We start from the raw sequence: 26,528 nt of genomic DNA, 5'->3' as shown, positions 1-26,528 counted from the left end.
GAATGGGGGTGGGGAGTGTTGAAACCACGCCTGGCAGGCTTGGTCAATACAGGACCTCCTTTTGGTCTTTGGCCGGTCAGAAACAGAACCAACTAGGCTACCGTGGGCAAAAAGTCGCTGTGGCCTACGCGACGGGGATCCTGTGTGTGCGTGTGTGAAGGCACATGCTAAAGGTATGGGGGCAAGGCCCCACACCCCTCGCTACTGCTGACCAGGTTTAGGCTGGTGAATGGCCCTTGACCCCAGGTAGGGAACAAATCCTAGAGATGGAGACAGGGTGTCTGGGAAGGGCCTGGGTTTCGCTGGGGAGCTCTTCCCCTGATCTTTACCTTCCTCAGTAAAGAAGCCTCCTCACCTTCAAGAAGAAGTTTTCAAAACTGTAAACCCGCTTATCTTACTTTCTGCTTAAAACTCTCTTAACGGCTTCCCATAGCACCAGTGACAGGCCCTTCACCACATGCCTGGTACTGAGCTGATGTCGAATGAATGAATGATTCCCCAGTGGCTCAGTGGCTGTAGCATGAACCCAGAACCCATCACCCACTCAGCACTCAAAAGGCCCCAGGCACCCCAAGCACTATCACCGACAGAAACCAAACATGCTCAGTGCCTGGGTCCCCCAGACCCCAAGTACAGAATGAAGGTCCATTGGCTGTGAGGCTGGAAGGGTACGGGGTGGGCGGCTGTGTCTTTCTGGTTCCTCCAAGGCTGGCCTCTGCCAACTGTGCCAGGATAAGCAGGGAGGCATGAGGGTCTCAAGAAAGAAGAGGAAGCTGGAATCTCAGATTAGCTTCCTAAAGCCACAGGACGCCTCCACTAAGGCCTGTGGACAGCCAGGATGCGCCCTTCCCTGTGATCCAAGCCAGGTCCTCTCAGGACCCAAAACATGTTTCCCAGAAAGAACTTTTGGTAGCAGGAGCCCACTCCAGGTGACCCCTACACACCCATCAGGCCTGGGCCAGGGGCATGGGGTGTGGCAGAATCTCTGCTAAGAGGCAGAGCCTACCCCCACCTATACCTGCTGGAGCCACTAGAGCCTCAGCCCAACCCCCAGCCCACACAACTCACCTGGGAGGCCCCTGGCTTTGTTCTAGGGTCAAAGATCCGCAGCTGCTTGTCCTGGAAAAGAAGAGAGGAGTAAATAGAGAGTGTACTTGGGACAGGTAGGGTCCTTAGAGGCCAGCCTCTCTCCCCTACCCAAAGGCTCTGATGGCCCCACCTCCTAGTACACAGGGCTGCCATCACGCACCAGGTGACCCCTCCCCAGGCTGGCTCCTACTTCTCACTGCAGGGGGCAGGCCCCCTTTCCTGCCCTAGTCACCCACACTAGAGAACTCAGATACAGGAGTTCACATTTGCTGAGCACCTACAATGCGCCAGGCCTACTACACGCATGATCTTTCCCCATCTTTCCAGCCACCTTATGAAGTGGTGCTATCACCATGACCCCGTCACAGATGGAGAAAATGAGGCCCAGAACCAAACTCTAGACTACCAGCTGGTAGATGCCTGGCCCTGCGTTCAGCTCAGCCCAGAGGAGCACAAAAGATGATGTCATTTCTACACCTAAAGAACATGGTGACTAACCAGGATAGCAAGTTTACACATCCCAACCATCACTCGTCACACAGCTACTGACTCAGATTACCTAAGGCTGGAGACAGGAATAGGTAAGACATATACATATACACATACACATACAAATATATATATATACACACACCAAATGAAGTGCCCATACCATGCAGAAGGACTCTATTCCCTTGGAGTAGTGGGTGTGCCTGTGCAGAAATGTACACGCATAAAGGACTGGGGAGAAGGGGGGCAGAATTTACATCCACTGACTACTTACAGGCTTGGCCATGACCAATCGTTAAGTGCTACAGGGACGGTGGAGAATAACGCGGATGGTGTGATTCTGCTGCGGCAAAAGTAAACAAGGATCTCTATTTGACCACATTCCTGTAGCTTTTGCAAGTTTGCTGAGCAAGGAGAAAGGCCTTGAACAGCATGGGTTGTGTGTTAGTGCTGGGGACGGGGAAGGTGGGAGGTGATCAGCTCTTCTTCTTTTCATCTTAGCACAGTTCCACTTTGCTGCATTCAGCGTGGACTCATATTTTCATATTTTGAAAAACAACGACCCAGCAAGGAACAATCGGAATTTGAAATGAAAAACACAGTACCACTTACACCAGCACGAAAAAATGCGAAATGCTTAGCTATAAATCTAACAAAATACGTACAAGATCTATGGGAAGGATATTACAAACCTCTGATGAAAAGAGTCAAAGAACTAAACAAACAAGAAAGTCCATGTCCATGAATAGGAATATAATCAGTAATCAGTAATGTCAAAACGTCCCTTCTTCCCAAGTTGATCTACAGATTCAACAAAATCCCAGTGAAAACTCCACCAAGTTATTTTGTGGTTATGGATGAACGGATTCTAAAGTGTATATGGACAGGCAGAAAATGCACAGTCAACACAATCCTGAAGGAGAAGACCAAGTCGAAGGACAGACAGGGCCCGACTTTATTCTAAAGCTCTGCTAACCAAGACAGTATAGTGCTGGCGTAAGGACAAGAGATCAAAAGAAGAGGACAGCCCAGGGGCGCCTGGGTGGCTCAGTGGTTTAAGCCGCTGCCTTCGGCTCAGGTCATGATCTCGGGGTCCTGGGATCGAGTCCCACATCGGGCTCTCTGCTCGGCGGGGAGCCTGCTTCTCTCTCTCTCTCTCTCTCTCTCTGCCAGCCTCTCTACCTACCTGTAATCTCTCTCTCTGTCAAATAAATAAATAAAATCTTTAAAAAAAAAAAAAGTTTAAAAAAAAAAAAATAAAGACAGGGGAGAATCTGTTCCTTTGTCTAGTTTCTAGAGACCACCTGTATATTCCTTGAATCATGGTTCCACTTTCTATATTCAAAGCTTTGGGTGTGTGTGTGTGCCTTATTCCATCTACCCTCTCCCCTAACGTCAACTGAGGATAGCCATGCAGAAACATAATGAAGATTCGATCTCTAAAACAATGTGTGAAGGGGTGCTTGGGTGGCTCAGTGAGTTAAGCCGCTGCCTTCGGCTCAGGTCATGATCTCGGGGTCCTGGGATCGAGTCCCACATCGGGCTCTCTGCTCGGCGGGGAGCCTGCTTCTCTCTCTCTCTCTCTCTCTCTCTGCCAGCCTCTCTACCTACCTGTAATCTCTCTCTCTGTCAAATAAATAAATAAAATCTTTAAAAAAAAAAAAAAAGGAGAGGACAGCCCAGAGCCAGAACTCCACAAATACAATCAGCCAATATTTGACAAAGAAGTGAAAGCAATACGTTTGAGAAAGGACGGTCTTTTCAACAAATGGTACTAGAAAAACTCCACATCCACATCCAAAAGGATGAATCCACAGAGACTTTACATCTTTTACAGAAGTGAACTCGAAAGGGATCACAGACCTACCTGTAAAATACAAACCTATAAAAGCTCTAGGAGATAATACAGGAGAAACTCTGGGTGACCCTGGATTTGGCAAGGGTTATCTATTTACTTTTAATTCACTTTCTTTCCTTTCTCTTTTTTTAAAGCTTTTTTTTTTGAGAGAGAGAGAGAAAGAAAGAGTGCTTGCAAGCAAGCTGGGTAGGGGCAGAAAGGGACCAACATGGAGGCGGAATGAATCCCAGGCAGACTCCGCACTGAGCAGAGTAGAACCTGACATGGAACTCTGTCTTCCAACCCTGAGATCATGACCTGAACCGAAACCAAGTAATGGACACTTAACCAATGGAGCCACCCAGGTGTCCCTGGCAAGAACTTCCAATATTTTTAATTTTTAATTTTTTAAAAGATTTTATTTATTTATTTGAAAATGAGAGAGAGCACAAAAAGGAGAATGAGGGAGAAGCAGACTCCCTGCTGAGCAGAGAGCCTGATATGGGACTCAATCCCGGGACTCCAGGATCATGACCTGAGCCGAAGGCAGTCTCTTAACCAAATGAGACACCCAGGCGCCTGGCAAGGACTTTTTAGATACAACACTGAAAGTATGACCTGTTTAAGATAAAACTGGATTTCATTAAAATCATACACTTCTGGTCCACAGAGACACTGTTAAAACAATGAAAAGACAAGCCACAGACTGGGAGAAAATACTTGCAGGCACGTATCTGAGAGAAGACTTGTATCCCAAATATACAAAGAACATTTAAAACTCAAAAATAAGAAAACAACCCAATTAAAAAAGTGGGCAAAATGGGGTGCCTGGGTGGCTCAGTGGATTAAGCCTCTGCCTTTGGTTCAGGACATGATCCCAGGGTCCTGGGATCGAGCCCTGCATGGGGCTCTCTGCTCAGCGGTGAGCCTGTTTCCCCCTTCTCTCTCTGCCTGCCTCTCTACCTACTTGTGATCTCTCTCTCTCTGTCAAATAAATTAAATAAAGTCTTTTTTTTAAAAAAGTGGTTAAAAGACCTGAATGAACACCCCACCAAAAAAGACACACAAAATGAAAAGTGAACACATGAAAAGATGTTTAATATCACATCTCATAGGGAATTATAAACTTAAACAACAGTGAATTACCACGCCACACCTATTAGAATGGCTAAAATTTTTTAAAATGGTATCATCAGGGGACGCCTGGGTGGCTCAGTTGGTTGGACGACTGCCTTCGGCTCAGGTCATGATCCTGGAGTCCTGGGATTGAGTCCCGCATCAGGCTCCCAGCTCCATGGGGAGTCTGCTTCTCTCTCTGACCTTCTCCTCGTTAATGCTCTCTCTCACTGTCTCTCTCTCAAGTAAATAAATAAAATCTTTTTAAAAAAAATGGTATCATCAGATGCTGGCAAGATTACGGAGAAACAGAAACTCTTATTTGCTGATTGGAATACAAATGGAACAGCAACTTTAGAAGCCAGCCTGGCAGCTTCTTATAAAGCTAGAAATACTCTTGGGCCGCCTGGGTGGCTCAGTCGGTTAAGCGTCTGCCTTCAGCTCAGCTCATGATCTCAGGGTCTTGGGATCCAGTCCTGCATGGAGCCCCACATTAAGCCCCCCGTCAAGCCCCGCCTCAGGCTCCATGCTCAGTGGGGAGTCCGCTTGCCTCTCTCCTTCTGCCTTTTCCCTGCGCTTGTATGAGCACACTCGTGCTCTCTCTCTCTCAAACAAAATATTTTAAAAGGAACTTATGCCCGTATAAATGTTTAGGACACTTTTAAAGTTGCAAAGAAGTGGAAGCCATCAGCACGTCCCTCAACAGCAGAAAAGATCAGCTGTGGTGCATTCACACAATGGAATACTGTGCAGTGATAAAGAGAAGGACTAAGAGGCCAAACCATAAAACTTCTAGAAGAAGGCCTAGGTAAAGAGCTTCACGATGTCAGATTTGGTAATGATTTCCTGCACAGGACAGTAAAAGCACAGGGAACAAAAGCAAAAACAGACAAGCAGGACTACAACAAACTTAACTTTTGTTCCTCAAAGGATGCAATCAGCAGAGTTAAGAGTCATCCAAAGGGAATGGAGAAGAGGTCGGCAGATCATGTCTCGATAAGGGATTAGTATCCAGAACAAACGAAGAATTCGTACAGCCACAAAAAAGTTAAATAGCTCACTTTAAAAAACGGGCAAAGGACTTGAACAGATAATTCTCCAAAGGTAGACCAATGGCCAAGAAATATACAAAAAGATGTTTACCATCACTAATCGTCAGAGGAACGCAAAGTAAAACCACAACGGATGATCACCTCACACCCGTTAGAATGGGCCCTGTCAAAAACTCAGGAAACAAGCATTGGCGAGGACCTGGAAAAGTGGGAACCCTCATGGTACAGCCACTGTGGAAAACAATGTGAGAGTTCCTCAAGAAAGTAAAAATAGAATTCCCTTATGACCCGGCAATTCCACTGTGAGTACCTCCCCCAGGGAAGTAAAAAGAGGGTCACGTTATCATTCACAGCACTCACGGCAGCGTTCTGCACAACGGCTGACAGACGGGGGCCACTCGAGTGTCCTCTGACAGAGGAGTGCGCAAACACATGTACAGGGGAATATTATACAGCCAGGAAAAAGTTCCCATCCCATGCCACAACACAGATGAACCTGGAGGACATTTTGGTAAATGACACCAGCCAGTCACAAAAAGACGAATAGTATATGGGTCCACCTATGGGAGGTGTCTAAGCAGGTCCACATCACAGATATGGAGTGGAGAATGGTACTTACTGAAGGCGGGGGCTGGGGGGTGGCAAAGGGAAGCTGTTGTTTAATGGGTGTGGGTATGGGGTTTCAGTTCAGGAGATCTGCTGCACAGCAATGTAAGTAAACTTCACCTAACTGTCTACTTAAAAAGGGTTAAGACGGTAGGGGCGCCTGGGTGGCTCAGTGGGTTGAGGCCTCTGCCTTCGGCTCAGGTCATGATCCCAGGGTCCTGGGATCGAGCCTCACATCGGGCTCTCTGCTCGGCAGGGAACCTGCTTTCTCCTCTCTCTCTCTGCCTGCCTCTCTGCCTACTTGTGATCTCTGTCTGTCAAATGAATAAATAAAATCTTTTAAAAAAAAAAAAAGGGTTAAGACAGTAAATTTTATGATATGTTTTTTACCACCATAAAGAAACAGCCGCCAGCCCACCAAAAGACAGGAAACGCCCATAAATGTACATTACTAAGTTAAAGACGCCAATCTGGAGAGGCTGTATGTTGTGTGATTCCAGCAGTATGACATTAGGGAAAAGGCAAATCTCACAAAGATAGCAAAGGAGTTGGTGGTTGCCAGTGGTTCGGGAGACAGAGGGAGGGATAGGGGTGAAGCCCAGGGCACTTTTAGGGCAGAGCAGCGATTCTGCACAATGTTGTCATGTGGACGGCTGATGTCCTGCACTTGTGGAAACCCCTACAATGCAACACCAAGAGTGAAGTCTCTTGTAAACTCCGGCCTTTAGTTAATGTGGCAAAATTGGTTTAACCATAACAGACACAGCATCCCAACCAACATGAGACCAGATGGGAGGAGGACGGATATGGGAACTCTTGTACTGCCTGCTTGGTTTCTGCCTGGTTCCGGCCCAGGTGCTTGGGAGGCAGGGCTGCAAGCAGTCCGTGCCCAGTACTGGACTCTGCAACCCACAAGTGGTCACGGGGAACTGCGAAGAGAAACTCAGACCTGAGACGAACCTCCAAGGACAAGCAGAGCTTGCACTGGGAAGGGGAAAGTATTCACAGGAAGTGGAAATGCATGAACGAAGATGTGGAAGCAGGAAGTTGCTGACATGTGATGTGAAGGGGAAGACAAGGCCAAGACAAGGTGGTGGGAATGGAGGGGGCGGTGGGTGAGAGCACAACTGGAGAAGGGGGGGGCCAGCCCAGAGGCCTCGAAAGCCCGGCCTCCCCTGGCAGACCAGTCCCAGGTCTCCCTGATGCACCTGGTGGGATCCCAGGGCTCTTGGGTCACTCCTGGTAAAGTCCTCACAGCTGCCGTTCACTGAGCACTTGCCCTGTGCCACGTGGGAAGCAGGCCCAGGCCAGGAACCAGCTGACTGTGCAGGAGCACCAGTCCACGCCACTCCACAGCTCTGCAGGAGGATGCGATGTCGAGACAGACAAAAGAGGACAGAGAGATACACAGGACCCAAAGAAGCAGAAAGAACAATGAAACACGGAGTAAGACGGAGAGAGAGGACCACTAGAGATGGAGAACAGAGACAGGACAGCAAGAGGCAGAGAATAGGAGAGACAGTGAGACTGTGAGAGACAAAGGATCTTGAGAGATGGTGGGCAAGACAGAATGCCTCTTTGTGGTGCCGGGCTGGCTCAGTCGGTGAACTATGCGACTCTTGAGCTCAGGGCTGTGAGTTTGGGCCCCACACTGGGTAACACAGTACGTGGAAATAAAGAAAGAAAGAAAATATATTGGGGAACCTGGGTGGCTCAGTGGGTTAAAACCTCTGCATTTGGCTCAGGTCATGGTCTCAGGGTCCTGGGATCGAGCCCCGCATCAGGTTCTTTGCTGGGCAGGGATTCTGCTTCCCCCGCCTCTGCCTGACTCTCTGCCTACTTGTGATGTCTGTCAAATAAATAAATAAAATCTTTTAAATAGATAAAAAAGAAAGAAAATATAGAAAGGCAAAAAAGAAAAAAGAAAGAGAAGATGCCTCCTGGCAGCAAAGGCCACTCACTCCCAGCTAAGCAACAGAGCCCCATGGAGAGCCCAAGGGCCTGGGTTTGGACACCAGCTCCACCACCTACGGGCTCGGTGATGTGGGCAAACCCCTGAGGCTTAAGAGGATCACTGATGGCAGCACCTCTCACGGGTCAAAGTCCCAATTCTTGCCACACTGGGTACTCCCCAAAGGCAGCCGGGCCAGCAAATGCCGGAGCTCGACACTGGATCCACACCAGGGGTCACACTTGGCGCCAGAGACTGGGCCACGGCAGGGGGGGTATAGCACTGGGCTATGGAGGGGCACATACCCCTGGGCTCACAGGCACGACCAGAGCACGCCGAGCGAGAGCACAGCTGGTTGGACTATCCATGAGGCCAGCGCGCCCCCTAGCGGCTGCCTGCCTTTCCCTTAGTGGGAAGAGCTGGGAAGGGAGCAGAAGGGGCTTCTGTGGGACCTGGAGGGAATCACGGGTCCTGGGAGGCAGAAGCAGACAGCCAGGTGGGAAACGGTGTGCAGAGCGGGAGGCTCTGGGAGGAAGCAGAGTGTTTCCCATACCCCACCTGACTCAGGCAGCGCTGTGTGTAAACCCAGAGCTAGTTTGCAACCACTGGCAAAGGAGGGCGCAGGCTCCTGCCTGCTGAGGGCGGGCCCCCTCACTGGCTCCCTCAATGCTCAGGATGAGCCCATGGGCACCTCCTTTTAATCTGCAGTCACGGGGTGGCCTCCCCTTCTGCACCATTCCCCATAGGTTTTTGCATTTGACACACCCATCCAGGACCCTTAGGATACCCCTTAAAACAGAAGCGGGTGGCAGTGAACGCAGGACTCTGGTGCCCCAAGACAGCGCTGGCAGGTCATGAGAGTGGCAGTCACACCCTGCTGGGCCAGCGTCCCCTCCAGGACGCTGAACCCTGACAACGGCATCGTAAGGTACTGTGTCCCCACAGGGAAAGCCCCTAGGTCCAGGAACAGTGTGGAGAGTGGGGGCGCTGGGGGAGGGCTCCACTCCAGGGACCCACTCGGGAAATCTGCGTTGTTCCTCCCTACAACTTTAGGTTCCCTGGGTCTAGAGGGGACGCGGAGGTCCTCTGCATTGAGCTGTGGCCTCACCACACTTATTCTTCCTCCAGGGACACCGGCAGGCAAGAAGCTGAGTCATCACGCCAATAGGAAGGGGCAGGACACAACAGGGCTTTCTCAGCTGGGTAGCTCTTCATCCCACCTCACCCTCCGAACTAGGTGGTAAATGAGGCTCCAATCCCTGGGGAGAGGGGCTGGACAGCTCCTGAACACTTCCTCAGTCAACCCTGCACATGAAATCCCCACACCTGACAGCCTCTTCCCCACACTCTGGGTCCTCCTCCCCGCTCCACCATACCCTCCTGGGAAATCACGCCTATCTCCTCCCCACGAACAAGGTCTGTCACCTAACCACCAAGGCCTGACTCCAGCACCGCCCCCTCTCCCAGGAGCTGCAATGCTCCTTACCATTTCCCCATGTCCCATCCTGTCCCACCGCCACGGTGCCATCTGACCACGCCACCCCCTCATGCCGCATCCCCCACACACCACACCCACTGCTCTCACCTGGCCTTGTACTTGCCCTCAGCCCACCCCACCTCCCGTGGACTGTAGCTGCCTGCAGCTCCTCCTGTGGACACTCCACACCCGGCCGCTTCTAATGCAGCAGAAACCCCGGGAGACATCCCTGCGTCCTAATCCATCTTTATGGAGCCACAGCAAAAACCGAATCAACCACGCTGGGCTGTGAGCTCTGTGAAAGGAAGGTGCCTCTCCGACTGCTCCATAGGCACCCCAAGAAACAAAAATCTATATACAAATATATTCAGACGTTACAACCTATGAAACGAGTAAATTGGTAAACTTATACGATAAGGTATTTTGTATGTTTGTTCCATTACTGGTGGAACGAAGAACGCATTTTTATGCAGAACAGAAAGGGCGGGGTGGAGAACCTGGGGGCGTGACCTCCACACATACAGAGAGACATGCCTCAGAAGGGATCAGAGAGAGAGATGTCAAAATGGTGACTGGTACGGCCCCTGGGGGGAGGATCACAGGTGATAGTTTTTTCTTTACTTTTCCACTGCTCTCTCAAGTTAGTGAAATAAGTACAAACGACTGCACTTTGGTCACCATAAAGCAAGAATTTCCCGAGACCATCTTCTTCCGTCCCTCCAGGTCTCCTTCTGTGCACCTCTCTCTCACACACCAGCGAAGGGTGTGGAAATGCAGGGCAGGGAGGGCTTCTCACTGGAGGGGGAGGGGGAGGTCCCAACCCTGTCCCCTCCTCCTCAATGAGGGCAGGCCCAACCTCATTGTCTCTGGGAAGCCATGCTCTCCTGTATGGAGACTGAGTAAGAGAACCACACTGCCTTCCAGCAGGGGCTCCTTCGGGGCTGGCAGCCCCATGGACCGCAGAGCATAGGCCAATGTCTAGAACCTACTGTCTGATGAACTGAATGGGGGGAAAAGCTGATTAAAAAAACTGGGGTGGGGGGGTTTATGGTGCCTGGGTGACTCAGTCGATTTGAGCATCCAACTTGTTTTTTTTTTTTAAGATTTTATTTATTTATTCGACAGACAGATCACAAGTAGGCAGAGAAGCAGGCAGAGAGAGCGGGGGAAGCAGGCTCCCCACCGGCAGAGAGCCTGATGCAGGGCTCAACCCCAGGACCCTAGGATCATGATCTGAGCCGAAGGCAGAGGCCTTAACCCACTGAGCCACCCAGGCACCCCAGCATCCAACTTTTGATTTCAGCTCAGGTCATTATCTCAAGGTCCGAAGATCGAGCCTTGCATCGGGCTCCCAGCTCAGCGTGGAGTCTGCTTGACATTCTCTCTCTCCTTCTGCCCCCCTCCACTTGTGTACTCTCACTCTCTAAAATCAGTCGATAGTCTTAAAAAAAAAAAACCCTGGGAAACGGGTGTTCTGAGAAAGCACAGAAGTTTGTAAACAGGATCCCCAAGTATGGAGACCCCACATTTTCTCTGTAAGAGAAGCCCCCCGCGCCTCCCCCTGACAGCTAGCCGCCAGAGGAGCCTTTGCAGACTCTGCCATCTTCCCATCCTTCATGAGTGGCTCTAAGACACAGCACATCCCCAGAAGTCCCGAAGATCACCCATCTCCCCAAATCCAACAGATCAGTGTTATTCACCCCCAGCAGACTCTTCCAGAGATCCCCAGCCACCTCCCTCAGGGACCCTGTTGCCCTGGGCCTAGGGGCATAGACTGTCAGCCTGTCTCGGCTTCTGTCCTGCCACAGGGTGGCTCCCTGCTTCTGCTGCACAGATTCTGACCCTTTCTCCAGGCTCACTCTACCACCCTCCTCTCACCCTCCTCTCTCCTGCTTGGGGGACACCCCTCTTTCCCCTGGTAGGTGTCCTGCAATGCAGATGCCACCTGTCCTCTCACCCTCAGCTCACATGGATGCCCAGAGCTCCAGTCTATGACATTCCAGACCCCCACTAGCCTATAGGCCGAGAATTACCCCTAGAAGCTCCCTGTCTGGACGGCAGGCCTCCCCTCCAAACTGCAACCCTGGAACCAGCCTCATGACCCCCCCAAACCTCACCCCAGCCAGCACCAGCCCATGTCCCCTCCATGTCCCCCAAACTTCTCTGCATCAACCCATCTGCCTCCCCCAGGAGGTGGCCTACCAACCCTTTTAGGTACCGCCCATCCCTACAATGTTCTGTCCACACTGCAACTGGGAAGCTTTCAAAATACCAATCTGCTCACCTCACGCCACAGCCCCTCTCTGGCTTTAAACATCCCAGGTTCTCCTGCTGCTTCTACGGTAACAAGTGTCACCCTGTGCGCAAGCCTCCAGCCTCGCCCACTGCTCTCTGCCCCCAGCCCCTTCTAGGCCTACATCTATCGCTACTCTGCCAAACTCTCCCCATCCAACCCCAGTAACCCTCCCTTCCCAGGCCCCTGCCTGAGACCAAGCCCCCGGTCTCTCTATCAGCTCAGAGCTCCTCGTGTCCCTCTCTCAGAGCCCTGTCACAGTTCACACTGATCTTTTCATCTGTATGATGCCTTGGGCCATGTTGGCTACTCTCACCAGCAGGGGACCCGGTGGGCACAGGGCCTGGCCCTGTGAGGACCCAGAGGCCTGCTGACAGCATGTGGGGGCCGGCACCACACCCTGTGCATGGCTGCTGCTCAACACAACCCTCTGGGAAGGACAGTGGTATGGACAAAGCACACAGCAGTCCGATGAGGTGGGCTGAGGGTGGAGGGGAGCCAAACACAGACACCAGGGTTGGGGGTGGGGCTAGCACGGGACCTAATTTGAGCCCCGATCTGATAGGGACCCCATATCCTAGTAGCAAAGAGGTGTGAGGGTTTCCGGATGCAAATGTGAAGCTGAAAGTGAGAGCAGCTAAGGTGGGGAGAGGAGATTCACAAATGCTCCGGGCCTAAGCGCTTTCCTGACTGGTAAATATCGCCAAACCCGCCAGGGACAGCCCAGGACATGCGGTTCCCAGCGTGATATCCCCGCACAGAGCCGGCACGCCTCAGTCCATACCACGGGCATTTCCCCAAGACTTACCTTGCATGTCGTGCCCACCAGGGCTCCGTCCCGGCTCCAGACAACACCCTGCACCAGGTCCCCATGGGCCGCCAGCTCTGCAGAGAAGCAGCAAGGTTAGGAGGGGGTCCAAGGTCTCCCCACGCTGTCCCAGGCAATGGGGGCACCAGGTAAGTGGGCACAGGAGGGCCCAGCTCAGGTGCCCAGGGTGGAGGCAGCAGCTGCAAGCTCTCTCTTGAGTGGGAGGAGCAAGGCCAGCATCTTCCTCCACCATCTCCCTGCACTGCGCCTAGACTTCTTCCTTCAGCCCTGCCCACATCGGGCCACACTTCTACTCTAAAACCTTCTGAGCCTCCCTACCCTCACTCAGCCCAGCTCTCACGTCCCACCCAGACTAACGTCCAGCCCGACTGAGTCACACCAGCTCGTGGCCAGGACACACACATTTCCACCCCAGGCCTCTGCTTGGGCCATCCTTGCTCCTCCCCCAGCATGACAGTTTTAAAATACGCCCACGAATTATGGGATGCTCGTTCTATTAGAGGTTGCACGGTCTCCCCACAAAAAGATGCTGGGATGCCTGGCTGGCGATGTTGGAAGAGCATGTGACTTCTTGGTCTCAGGGTTGGGAGTTCAAGCCCCACACTGGGTAGAGAGATTACTTAAAAATAAATAAATAAATAAACTTAAAAGGAAAAAAAAAAAGATGCTGACGTCCTAACCCTCAGCACCCATGCCGTACCTTTCTTTGAAAACAGTCTTTTTAGAAGATCAGCTTAAGCTGATATTGTTCAGGATGGGTCCTAGTCCAGTAGGACTGGTCCTCGTGGAAAAGGAAACATGGATGCACAGTCAGACATGCACAGTGAAGAAGACAGGGAGAAGACACCACATACAAACCGAGGGATGCCTGGAGGGCCTGGGACAGACTCGCCCTCATTGCCCTCAGAAGGTGCCACCGTGCCCGGACCCCTGGGTTCCAGACTTCCACTCTCCAGACTGTGAGACAGGAAGTCTCTGTGACTTGAAGTCATCCAGGTTGTGGTGCTTTCATTACGGCAGCCCTCGGGCTCCAAGGCACGCTCTCTTCCAAATGTGGAGCCCCATTTCCTCCCCCTTGAGTGGAGCCAGGCTTAGTAACTCGTTTCTACTGAAGACAGTCAAGAGCACATGGAGGCGTGTGACTTGCAAAGCTGGGCCATGGAAGGCACTGCCGCTTCCTCCCTGCTCCCTGCCCCGTGGTGGTCCACCAGAGGCAGCCAGCCTCAGGCTGTGGCGGGGACTGAGATGTTCTCCTCATAGCCAGCACCATGTCTGCAAACCCTCTGAGAAGCGGAGCCTCCTGCCTCAGTCAAGTCTCCTGATGAGGAAGCCAATGTCTCAGTCACAACCTCGTAAGAGACCCTGAGCTGGGACCACCCAGCTGAGCAGCTCCCGAATCTCTGACCCTCAGAAACTGTGAGATAATAAATGTTCATAAATATTCTAAGCCTCTATGTTCTGGGATAATCGGTTCTGCGGCAGCAGATAACCACTCTGCCCGGGCTTCCTCCCCCGGGACTAACCCAGGCCCTGCTGCCCACGTGCTCCATGGGCTGGACCCCATTGTTTAACCTCATCTGTCACATGGGAATGGCAGCGGTGGCCTGTGGAACCACTGTTGGCAGGAAGGCCTCAGCACTGTCCAGGGCTGAGAGTGCTCAAGACACAGCAGTTACAGCTGGGTGACCTCCTACTGACAGACTGCCTGGTGACCGTCCCCTCTGCTTCAAAGGCCAGACCGGTCTCCTGGATGGTACCAGGAGCTGGGTAATTCACAGCGGCCCTCAGTTGCCCCCTTGGTCCCAGCCCCAGAGGTAGGGATCTCACCTCGGTGAGCCTGACCCATGCTGGATGCTCCCCAGACAGCCCTATAAGGCAAGGCTATCCTTTAGCTCTCGGAGCCCTGTCTTTGCCCTAAACAGGGCATGCGCGTATCAGGGCCTCGGCAGAAATGACACCGGGGCATCACCACAGAACGCTAGGCCTCTGCATGGGTCACGGGGTCACAACCATTCGCTGAGGAATCTGACCCAAAGCTGTCATCATCTGTGCTGGTCTGAATGTTTGTGTCCCCCCCACACTGAAGCCTAACTCCAGCTGGGACGGGGTCTGGAGGCAGGGCCTCAGAGAGGTGACCGGGTCACGAGGGTGGAGCCTCCTGAGCCACATCAGTGACCGTATAAGAGGTCCTGAGAGCCCCCTCATCCCTTCTGCCAGGTGAGGACAAAGCACTGGAACAGCCATCAGTGACCCGGAAGCAGGTTCTCACGAAACACCGAGTTGGCTGGCACCCTGACCTTGGACCTCCAGGCTCCAGAGCCACGAGCAATGAATTCCTGTTGTTTGTTTGTAAGGCACCCTGGCTGCGGGGGCAGCTTAGAGCAGCCAGACTTGGAACGCACCAAGACAGGCTCAGCCGTGAAAACCAGTGGAGAAGCTTCGGGGAAGGGGCTGCAAGACAGCAGAACCCTCGTCTGGCAGAGAGGCAGCCAGAAGTTTGCTTTCAAAATTGAACTGACATAACACTCAAGAAGCAACACTAAGAAAGGTACTTGGGCATAGGGAGGAAAAACAATTTCACGAAATGAAAATACATGCCTACAGGAAGTGGGACGGAGCATTTGGGATACATCTGCTAGACTCTCACCACCTTTCCTATCACTGACACACGAGCCGTTAACACGTATCCTGGAATTCACGTTAAGGAACACAGAGGGCGACAGCGTGCCGTCCGGACGGGGGCTGCCCGGGGAGGGCGGCCAGTGCGGCCTGTACCTGTGAGGGGCTGCTGCTTGACCACGTCCCAGAGCTTCACGGCCGTGCCCGCTGCGCTCACCAGGACGCCGTCAGCGGTGGGATGGAACTGCAGCCCATCCACCTGCACGGGTTCCGGGCCCAGCACCAGCCCAGGCACCGAGGGCAGCGCCTGGCCAGTGGCAGGCAGGCACCACAGCTTCACCTGCGGGAAGGAGGAAGTCCGTGAGCCCAGGCGGTGGTACTTGGGCACAGGAACCGTGTATCCCATGAGAAGACAAGGTAATCCAGCCCAAGATTGCAGCATGTCATCAGGGGTGTCGGTGCGGGGAGGGGCAGAGACACGGGGCAGGGGCTCTGGTCCATCCCTTCCAGTGTCCCACACCACCCCAGCCCTGCTCTCCTCAGGCAGCCCAGCAACGGGACAGCAAGTCAGGGCCACAGCTCCTGCCAAAGTCACGGGAGCATGCTGGAGCCAGTGTAGGCTGAGGAACTGAGGATCTGGGCTAACCCAGCTCTGGAGGCCTGTGCAGGAGCCAAGGGCCCTGGAGGGTACTGGGAGGGACATCAAGCAGCTCATCCAGCAGGTCCACTCACCGTCCTGTCAGCTGAACCCGTGGCCAGGAGGAAGTCATCAAAGGGAGAGAAGTCCAAGTCTGTGACCAGGTCTGTAGGAAAGCAATGGCTGACACAGGCCTGGCGAGAACTTCCCAGAACTTCGGTTCCAGCCCAATAGGATATCTCCCCAAGGTGAGGAACCACAGCCCGGGATTTCAGAGGTGGGGACAACTCCGCCCACATGGCGGCAGGCTGAAAGTCCACGAGGAAAGTCACACTGGAAATTCCCGCCTGTGATACACATCCCCCAGGATAGGCAAAGAGGCCCTGGCATCAGGATGTCAGCACGATGACAGGCAGGAAGCTCCTCAAAACCCCAAGTACCTGCATTTGCCCCAGATCCAGAGCCCAGTGCAGGGCCCGGCCCGCAAACGTGTGAAAGAATGCGAGTGTCAACCCACGAGGGATTCACGAGATGGACAGACACCACCCAGCCCTGACAGACCCTCAGCACCGCCCCAGCGAGACACACACGCGTCTCTGCAGACAGAACAAGAGGTGGGCTGAGTGCGGGGCCTCTCAGGTCAGGGCTCAGGGCAGCTTCATGGAGGAGATGCAGGGAGCCCTGAAGAACATGCAGGACTAGAACAGGTCAGAACATCAAGGACATCAGGGAAGCCGGCATCTGGGTGACACGTGCAAGCTTGGAGTTCTCTGCCCCTCGAGACTGCACCGGGGGGGTGGGGGGCCACAGAAGCGACTGGCTTCTCTCTTAAGGGAATTAAACCAGGAATTGGGAGGCCTCGTGACAGGGTGCCTCAGGGACTGGCCTGGGTGGGGTGGAGGGCAGCCAGCCGGGAGGGAGCCTTCGGCTCCCGTGCCAGGACTCTCCGCAGGCCTGCATGTCCAGCTGCTCCTTCGGTTTTGGAAATTCCCCAGGCCTTCAGCTCTAGAAGCTCTCCTCTAAATCCCTTTTTGGCCAAAGCAAGCTGGAGTTGGTCTCAGTTCTTTGCAACCCAAGAACCAGAGCTGCTCACCTCTGGAAGGCCAGGAGGGGGAGACAGGGACACACAGAGTGAGCCACAGCCCTGAGGGGAAACCCCCATTTCCTGAATCTCAGGAGGAGGGTGAGGAGGTCAGGGCTCAGTGTGGGGGGTGGCAGGGAACTATGAGCATTCTGGCCAGGCTTGCGTCCCCAGAGGAAGGAGCGGAGCGACTATCTCTGCAGCCTGCCTCCACTGGGGGTCAAGCAAGTCTGTGTTCCTCTCGGGCCACAGCCAGACTCCAGGCATCCCAGCCAAAACAGAAAAGAGAAGGGGCAGATGAAGACAGGCACCCCTTGGGACAGCCCTGTTCTGGATACCTGGAAGCCCTGCCACCCTGACTGTGAGGTCTGCACGGGACAGGGCAGGGCAGGGCCCAGCTGGGTGCTGCAGCCAGCATGAGCAAGCTGGCGTCCCCAAGGGAACAAGAACCAGGGACATGGTCAACCTGAGTACTCAGCTGGCTGGCAGGCCTGTGTCCTTTGCATGCATTTATCTCATCAAATCCTCACAGCGACCCCTCAGGATGGCACTGTGGTGTGATCCCCAACAGGGGGGATGAGGACGTGAGCACAGAAGGGGTTTAAGTAACTTGCCCAGAGCCACACATCTAAGAAAGGACAAGGCTGGGCGGTCAGTCTGGTTTCAGAACCTATTCCCTCAGCACAGCACTACACTACCCTTCCCAGGTTGGAGCAAGTCCCCAGCCACCCCACAGCCCAGACCACAGGAACACTCTGAAACACCTCCCAGCCCCCTGCTGCCTGGGCAGCTGGGCTGAAGGGCACCTGGCCCTGAGCCAGGAGGCAGAAGGCACCCCCGAAAGGCAGGGGAGCAACAAGAGGCCAGCCCACCGCACTCTCCCCCCTACTGGTGGCACCTTGGAGGGCAGACTGGTGCCTGCTGCTTCGAAGGCAGGTTCTGAGGAACTAGAGGTGCCCCCCATGCAGCGTTCCAGCAAGGCTGTGAATAGCTGAGGCCACAGGGAGCTACACCTGATCAAAAGAGGCCTGGTCCAGCTTCTCCTCAAAGGCCCCCCAGTAATGGGGCTTGTTACCCAGCAGGCACCAGCAACCTGGGGCAGCTCCCTGAGGGGTAACATGCATCAAGAATACAGGGCTCAGGGCCGCCTGAGTGGCTCAGTTGTTAGGTGTCTGCCTTCGACTCAGTTCATGATCCCAGGGTCCTGGGATGGAGCCCCGCATTGGGCTCCCTGCTCCCCAGGAAGTCTGCTTCTCGGCTGCTTGCCACTTCCCATGCTTGTGCTCTCGCTTTCTCTCTGTCAAATAAATAAATCTTTAAAAAATAACAAAAACTTTCTTCAGGAAGGTGTAAGAATGGATGAGAAAGCAGACTCTTGCCATGCATTACAACAAAGATGAATCTCAGAAGGTTATGCTAAGTGAAAGAAGCCAGATTTGAGAGACTCCACGCAGTATGATTCCATTTATGAGAAACATCCAGAAAAGGCCGGGCCATAGAGCAAAAGCTGGCAAACGTTTGCTGCAAAGGGTGAGGCGGTGAATACTTGAGGGCTTGGGGGCCATATGGTCTCCGTCACACCTCCTCAACTCTGTGGTTGCTGAGAGAAAGCAGTCACAGGCTGAATGCCAATGAAGAGGGTGGCTGTGTCCCCAAAAACGCTATTTACAAAGACAGGCAGCTAGCCAGACTTGGCCGTGACAGTAGCTCAGAGACTCTGGCCGCAGAGCCAGAAAGTAGATCAGCTGGAGCCCAGGGCTTCGGAGCCGGAGGTGGAAACGGATTAACCGCAAAGGGGCAGGAAGATCCTCTGGGGAATCGTTCTAAAATTGGGTTTTGGATGCCCAATTCTGTCACTTCCATAAGAGTCATTGAGCTCCTCACTCAAAACAAGTCACATCAATGGTACGTAAACGATGCCTCAATAAAGTCGTGAAAGGCTTTCAGAAAGAACGAGATGAGAAAGTGTAGATATCGTGTTTAGCACACCGAGGGCTCTCAACCAGGCTTCACCACGGTTACTTAATTGGCCTCTGTCCTCATCAGCTGGACCCCGACACTGAGCCGCACACTCAGACTGGGGACCTAGGGCCAGCCCTCTTCCTTCCCCCCAGGCAGCCTAGCAGGGGCAGGAATGCAAGCCAAAGGGGCTGGCCCGCAGCCGTAGCAGCAGCTGGACAGGGAGCGAAGAGGCAGCTGGGCCAGGGCTGCCGCAGCCCAGGGAGAAGCGAGCTGTTCCCTCGGAGCGGGCGGGCTGCCAGGTGGGCTGCCAGTTGCCCCCAGAAGCAGCTGTGGCTCACAAAAGCTCTCTTTGTGAGGCCCCATCTCCAGCCCTGAATCACGGACAGCCCCCTCTTAGAAGGGTGTTGAGCAGCCTGGCTGAGGAGGAGGCCTGGTGGTGAGGGGTGGTCTGCTGGGCTCCAGTAGAAGACGCAGGGCTAAGAACCCCAGAGGGTTGAGTCTGCCACAGTGCACTCCACGGCATCAGCCTGGAGCCTGGTGCTGGCCGGGCCCGTCCCCGTCCTCTCAGGTGGGCAACCTGGAGCACTCAGGTTCCCCTCTCTCTGCCCAAGTGGAATTCTCAACCAGGACCCAGCGTTCCAATATGGACACTGTACAAAGGCAGAGCAAGGTATAGTAGGAGGGACTGTGGCTTCAGGTGAGTATGAGTCCCTGCACCCAGGGAGGGAGGAGCAAGTTCTAGACTTTTTTGATCCAGTCTCCACTCACCTGAATGGCAGCCGAGGTAGGTCACGTGTCTCTTGTCCTCTCCTTGGCCTTCCAAAGGCACGATGCCCAGCACACCTGTCAAACACATGTGGGCTTCTGACTTCAGTCCTAATGGGAACTGTCTGTTGCCCAGGGCACCCAGAGGACAGGAGACCCAAAAGCTCAGCCTTAGACCTTCCCAGAGCCTCCACTAATCATAAGACAATATCCCCCTGGACACAGTGATTGATCCAAGATTATTTTCTTTTCCTATGAAAGAACATGTGACATCAGATGTTCAGAACATATTGAAGAGATTGTCTCTTTTTCACATTGTAGGTCATATGGGATCAGCTTAGGGCCACCAGTGGCCAATTTCCCCAGCTTTACTTGAAAAAGAAGCCATCATCCAAGGGCAGCAGAGCTCAAGAATAGGACACAGGTCAGGGCCGATGGCATGTGTGAGCCTCTGGATACGGCTCTGCCCAAAGCCTCTGCATGTCTTATTTACAGCAGCCAAAGAACTATCTGAATTTTGTTTAACTCAGTTTGATGTCCAAGTCATCACTAGTGACCAAAAAGTCCCAACTAACATAGGGGAGCTTTTCAAATCTTGGTGTTCCTATTGACTCCAGACAATCCCAGACCCCCAGATAAGGAATGGCTAGCATATGGGGATAGCTGAAAACAAAGAGGATAGTCCTCTCCTTGTCATCCCGGCCAATCTGTTAAAAACCATAACCTGGGACGCCTGGGTAACACGGTCAGTTAAGCATCTGACGTTTGGTTTCGGCTCTGGTCATGATCTCAGGGTCCTGGGATTGAGCTCCATGTTGGACACCATGCTCAGTGTGGAATCTGCTTGACATTCTCTCTCTCCTTCTCCCTCTCCCCCTCCCACTCATACTGTCTGTCTCACTCAAATAAATTTAAAAAACAAAAACAAAAACCACAGGCATTGTAGTTTATACAAAGTATGCGTATATAACCGCATCAAAATCAATCCATTTCTGCACACTGACCACTTTGTAGGGGTCTAAGGACCTGCAGGGTGTTGACCTCTGACCCCCACAAGGAGTCTTCAAGCCTCCAGTCTGAAATGAGCCTGCCCTTCCTCCCCATCCTTATTAGGCTGACAATGTCTAAATGTCCATCCACATCCATGTCCAGCTTCCTACCTGGACGGTCAGAGTTAAATGCAATCAAATGACAGCTGGATTTGATCTGGTTCCCACATGAGGGTGTGGTTCCTGCTCGAATGTCACTGATCCAGGTCTGAAAATAAAGAAAAGAATTGTGACAGCCAGGTCTCTGCTCATAACTAAGGCAGGGGCTGCACAATTAGAAATGCATTTCTTTGGATCTAACCCTGTGCCCACTCACATACTCCCTTAGGATATGCAAAATATTACTGAAATGATAACCTCAATCACAGCGGAGTAATTTGGTCTATTAAATCAGTTCTCTGATAAGGGGAAGAAGACTGTCAGAAGGGAAGCTCTGCATAAATGTAGTCAAGAGGCCAGGGGTTATTCCTGTTAAAAGGGAGAGAGAAAAGCAGAGAAAGCAGAAGTGAGCACCTAAAACAGAAGACAGACTCAACTTCCTCCAGGGCATGGCCGAAGGCCTCCCCCAAGCACAGGGGTCTCCTTGCAAGCCCCAGGAGAAAACACTCAAGCTCAGAAAGGGGAAGAATCAAGGCCTCTCCACAAGGTCTCACAGAAAGGTGAACATTGCACTCCCAAGAGAAGGCAATAATGTTAAAACCCCCACATACAGAAGGCAAAGGAGTCGTTCTGAAACTAAAGATCAGCAAGGTCCAAATGTTTTCTCTGTTGGTATTAAAGCACTGCATGACACTCATCTCGGCCACCTGAAAACTGAACACCCTTGTTTCCCAACCTACCCACCCACAGTGCACCAGAAACCGCCTCTCCCATGCAAGTTTCTATTTCAATTTTTACCTGGGTTATCATCTTGCATTATTTCATGTTTACTGTACAAACAGAGTGATAGGAAATACCTTTAAAGGGAGAACAGATCACCTGTCCTCCCATCTCCCTACCCTAAACTATTTAAACCTTTCTCTGTAATCCCTGGTCCCATGCTCATCTGTTTACTTTGCTGGACTATGGCCTACCTGGCACAAGCCCCAAAGCCCACTGAGTATACTCCAGACCCATAAAGGAGTGCTTACTGCACGCAGAAGGACGGTATATTAATGCAAATCTGAGCACCTCTCCACCCCTTGCTTTGCTTTCAACCTTTTAGTACAATGGTTCCCCACTGCATTCAGAAACAACCCAACTTCTTCCTGTGGCCCTTGAACTCTACAGGACTGCTCTGGACCATCTGACAGCCTGCTTCCCCATCACTGCTCTCCATCCACCCTGGCCCACTTTCCAGGCTCCTTCCCACCCCACTCTTCTCACAGCTGGCTGCTTCTCACCCTCCTGGCCTCAGCTTAAATGTCACCTTCTTCCCTGGAGCCTTCCCTGACTACTGTATGGAGATTAACCTCCAAGTGGCCATTCATCTCCATCTCCATCCCGGCCCTTCCTGTGTGTTCTTTGGGGCACTTACTAAAACTTGCAGCGCCCTTGCAGGCATGTCTGCTTGCTGGAAGTCTCCCTCACAAGACTGTTAGCAGTAGAGAGGAAGTCAAGTGCTGTGGTGTTCACAGTTGTGGTTCCAGGAGCACACGGAAGTACAGAGGAAATACTGTCCAGAGGATGAAAACTGGGCTTCTGCCCCAGTACCCTGCTGTGCGTTTGCTCCTGATGGAGTTACTAGAGGTCAGCTCCTAAGCCTTCCAAATAATACTGGGAGCAGCAGAGCAGGACTGGCATCATCACCTCTGAAGCACACCCCTCATGAGGCCGGCTGCCGTTCCGGGGGGTCCGAGGCGCCCCAACACCTGGCTCAGCTCTTCCTCTGGGCTCAACCTCCTCGGGCTTCCCCAGACCCCACCCAACCCTGGCAGCATCACCCCAGTAAGAGAAGAGCTGCTCTTGCGCCAGCCCTGAGAGAAGGAAGCGCCGGCGGAAACCCGAGGGAGGGGCGCGCCTCTGACTGAGGGGCTCCCGCTCTTCGGCTGACACACCCGGACTCGTCAAGGCCAGCGGAGAGAGCGGCATCTCTCCCGTACCCAAGCACCGGGAAGGGCCGACCGGGGCGGCAGGGAGGAGCTGGTGCCAGCAGCGCCCGAGCCGCGGTCCCCGGCGAGGCCGACCGGAAGCCGAGAAGGCAGGCAGCCTTGCAGGCCTCAGGCCTCGGCGCGGCTGGGCGGGCTACACCGCTTCGGGGGTCCCGGGGCGAGGCGGGCGAGCCCGGGGACCGCGGCGCTCACGGAGCGGTCAGAGAGGGACCCGGCCAGGGATCACCTGATTCTGTCCTCCGAGTGCGACGGAATAGCCGGGCCCGGGCCTGAAGGGGGCGCCCCCGGGCAGACGGGCTCAGGGGTCCCCGAGCGGGGTCCGGGGTAGGGGGAGGGGCGCAGGGACCCGAGGGCAGGGCTTACCTCGCGGCGGGATGGCCGGGCCTCCGTGTGTCGGAACTTGGACACCTTGAAGCGGCTCATGGCGACGAGGACGGCGGCGGGTGCAGCTTCGAGGACCCGGGCGTCGGCTCTCAGGTGCACGGACAGCAGCCGCGACTCCCGCCGCCTCCGGCCCCACCCGCTCGCGGCCGATCGCGGCCACGCCCAGGCACGCCCCCGGCCAATCCCAGCCCGCTCCGGCCCACCGGGCTCCGCCCCGGGCATTTCTCCCCCGGCGGGAGCGCCGCCGACCCCGCCCCGCAACCAATCGCCGCGAGGCCGCCAGGCGGGGCCACGCCCCAATGCCGGCGGGCTGGCCGCGCGGGCGGGGAGGTCACGTGCGGCGCGCTGTCCGCCCCCGACCTCGCGGGGCGCGCGCGGGGGCTGGGGGCACAGTCCCGGTTTTGTAGTCGGGAATTTTTCCGGAGGGCGGCTCTCCAGCGTCCCGGGCTCGGCCTACGCCGGGCAGAGAAGGGGCAGAAGTAGACTAGCTCCATTTCGGACACGGGGACCACGCTCAGGACAGAGGAGCCGCTGGCCGCGGTCACACAGATAGCGGGTGGCAGCGGGGAAAGGAAGGGGAGCTCAGGTCTGACGCACATCCCTATCGCTGGGCTTACTCCAGCGCCTCCGCGTCCCACTCCTCCTGCTTAGGCCAGGTGGACTGAGGGCAAGGGCGCGGCCTTCAGCATCCCCGCATTAGGGCATGTCTTGGCGCAGGCCTTGGGCGCCATAGGGCAGGACTGACACCTGCAATGAAAGCAAGTATGATTTAGAGATAAACGGAAAGGCAGAAACTTGAGAGAAATGGAGAATAACTTCCAGAGCGCCTCTGCCCCACCAATGACTCGCTTAGTCCCCAGACAACTCAGGAAGAAAAGAGAACGACTTCATTTCACCTGGGGCCATTCATTCCACAAGCATATTTCTCTTTGCTTTGAAAGCGAACTACGCTTTCTGCTTGAGAACAGGCAGAACACCTGCTCAGGCGTGTCTGTAAAAAGGACTTTGATCCGAGGAATGCCAATGATTGCTGCAAAAATTTCCGGAGCCTGTGGCAGAGGAGAGCCTGTCCGGAGGTACCTGCCCACAGGGTGATTCTGAAGAAGTTTGCAGTCGTGGAGGGTACCAGCCGACCCCCAGATGCAAGTTCTTTTTTTCAGTTTTCACAACTAAACTGTGAAGTCTCAAAGGCTACTTCCTACCTGTATCCTACCCAGTGAATTAAGAGCGACTTTGATCTCCATAAACTGAAAATAAGAGGCCAGTGGAGTGGACTGAGGCCTGGGATTTGGAATTCTGAGCAGTCCAGCAGCCACTGGATACAGCTTTCTCCGGGGAGCTTACACTTGGAACTCTGGAATTCCAGCAGGGTCCGCAGTGTTGTCTCATAGTTGTGGTGTTTGATTACTGCTGATATTGCTGCCTTTTTTTTTTTTTTTTAAGATTTTTTAATTTATTTGTCAGAGAGAGAGCGAACACAGGCAGAGAGAATGGCAGGCAGAGGCAGAGGGAGAAGCAGACTCCCTGCCGAGCAAGGAGCCCGATGTGGGACTCATCCCAGGATGCTGGGATCATGACCTGAGCTGAAGGCAGCTGCTTAACCAACTGAGCCACCCAGGCGTCCCTGATATTGCTTCTTTTAAAATCAACAACAACAGCAAAAAAAAAAAAAAAATGTGGATAAAAAAATTATATGTGTATATATATACATATATATATATATGATTTATAATTTTTAAGTGTACAGTTCAGTAGTATTAGGGAGATTCACAGTGTTGGGCAACAGGTATCCAGAAACTTTTCAGGCAACACTGAGAGACTCTGTACTCATCAAACAACAGTCCTTCGTTGCTCCTTCCCACCAGCCCCTGGTAACCACCATTCTACTTTCTATTAGTTTGACTACTTTATGTATGCATTCACTTTTTAAGTTTCATTTTTAAGTACTCTCTACACCCAACATGGGGCTCGAACTCTCAACCCTGAGATCCAGAGTCCCATGCTCCTCTTATTGACCTAGTCAGAAGCCCCTAGTCTGACTACTTTTGTTATCATGTCATTGGAGTCCTATGTTATTTGTCCTTTATTTTCCTTAGCATAGTGTCCTTAGGTTTTTTCTTTTGTAGCATGTGACAGTATTTCCTGCCCCCCCCCCACAGCCACCTTTTGTTTTCCAAAGTAAGCTCTAGAGTCGCATGCTGCTGTACTACTGACTGAACCAGCCAGGTTTCTATTATTATCATTATTTTTTTTTTTTTTAGTATTTAGTATTTCGGCCATTAATAGACCCCATTTTATTTATCCATCAACAGCCATTTGGGTTCTCTCACCTCTTGGCTATGGTGAATAATGCTGCTATGAACATAGACATGCAAATCTCTCTTATTTTAAGCCTCTGCTTTCAACTCTTTTGGGTATATATCCAGAAGTGGGTTTACTGAATCACAGAGTACTTATATTTTTTTGAGGTTTTTTCATACCAGATACTGCTTTTAGAATTACAATTATTTTATTTTATTTACTTGATAGAGAAACAGACAGTGAGGGAGGGAACCCAAGCAGGGGGATTGGGAGAGGGAGAAGCAGGCTTCTCTCTGAGCAGGGAGCCCGATGTGGGGCTTGATCCCAGGATTGCTTGACCCAAGCCAAAGGCAAATGTTTAACGACTGAGCCACCTAGGCACGCCTATAATTACAGTTTTTTAATTTTTTAATTTTTTTAAAGATTTATTTATTTATTTGACAGAGAGAGATCACAAGTCGGCAGAGGCAGGCAGAGAAAGAAAGGAGGAGGAAGCAGGCTCTCTGCTTGGCAGAGATGCGGAACTTGATCCCAGGACACTGAGATCATGACCTGAGCTGAAGGCAGAGGCTTAACCCACTGAGACACCCAGGCGCCCAATTACAGTTTTTTTTCTTAAGATTTTATTTATTGGCGGGGCACCTGGGTGGCTCAGTGGGTTAAAGCCTCTGCCTTCAGCTCAGGCAACACTGAGGTCATGATCCCAGGGTCCTGGGATCGAGCCCCACATCGGCTCTCTGCTCAGCAGAGAGCCTGCTTCCTCCTCTCTCTCTGCCTGCCTCTCTGCCTATTTGTGATCTCTGTCTGTCAAATAAATAAATAAAATCTTTAAAAAAAAGAAAAAAAGATTTTATTTATTGGGGCGCCTGGGTGGCTCAGTGGGTTAAAGCCTCTGCCTGCG

The 26,528-nt window shown here is 53.0% G+C and overlaps 1 protein-coding gene across 2 annotated transcripts in view; it reads right to left on the bottom strand.

The window, feature by feature from the left end:
• Positions 1-23,475, bottom strand: part of LOC132026948 (mitochondrial import inner membrane translocase subunit TIM16) — a 66,605-nt gene extending 43,130 nt beyond the window's left edge. The window contains exons 1-7 of one of the 2 annotated variants that reach the window (XM_059415448.1): positions 23,306-23,475; positions 20,964-21,060; positions 19,807-19,881; positions 16,091-16,161; positions 15,515-15,698; positions 12,719-12,795; positions 1,069-1,119 (exon numbers count right to left, since the gene is read on the bottom strand). In XM_059415448.1, the coding sequence (XP_059271431.1) occupies positions 1,069-1,119; positions 12,719-12,795; positions 15,515-15,698; positions 16,091-16,161; positions 19,807-19,881; positions 20,964-21,060; positions 23,306-23,365 (615 nt within the window). In that variant the 5' untranslated portion in view covers positions 23,366-23,475. The remainder of the gene's footprint in view (positions 1-1,068; positions 1,120-12,718; positions 12,796-15,514; positions 15,699-16,090; positions 16,162-19,806; positions 19,882-20,963; positions 21,061-23,305) is intronic. The other variant, XM_059415450.1, reaches the window with a different exon arrangement.
• Between the last annotated feature and the right edge of the window lie 3,053 nt (positions 23,476-26,528).

This window comes from Mustela nigripes, chromosome 11 (assembly GCF_022355385.1).
Source record: "Mustela nigripes isolate SB6536 chromosome 11, MUSNIG.SB6536, whole genome shotgun sequence".
Taxonomy (NCBI): domain Eukaryota; kingdom Metazoa; phylum Chordata; class Mammalia; order Carnivora; family Mustelidae; genus Mustela; species Mustela nigripes.
This window is presented reverse-complemented; position numbering and strand designations above follow the sequence as displayed.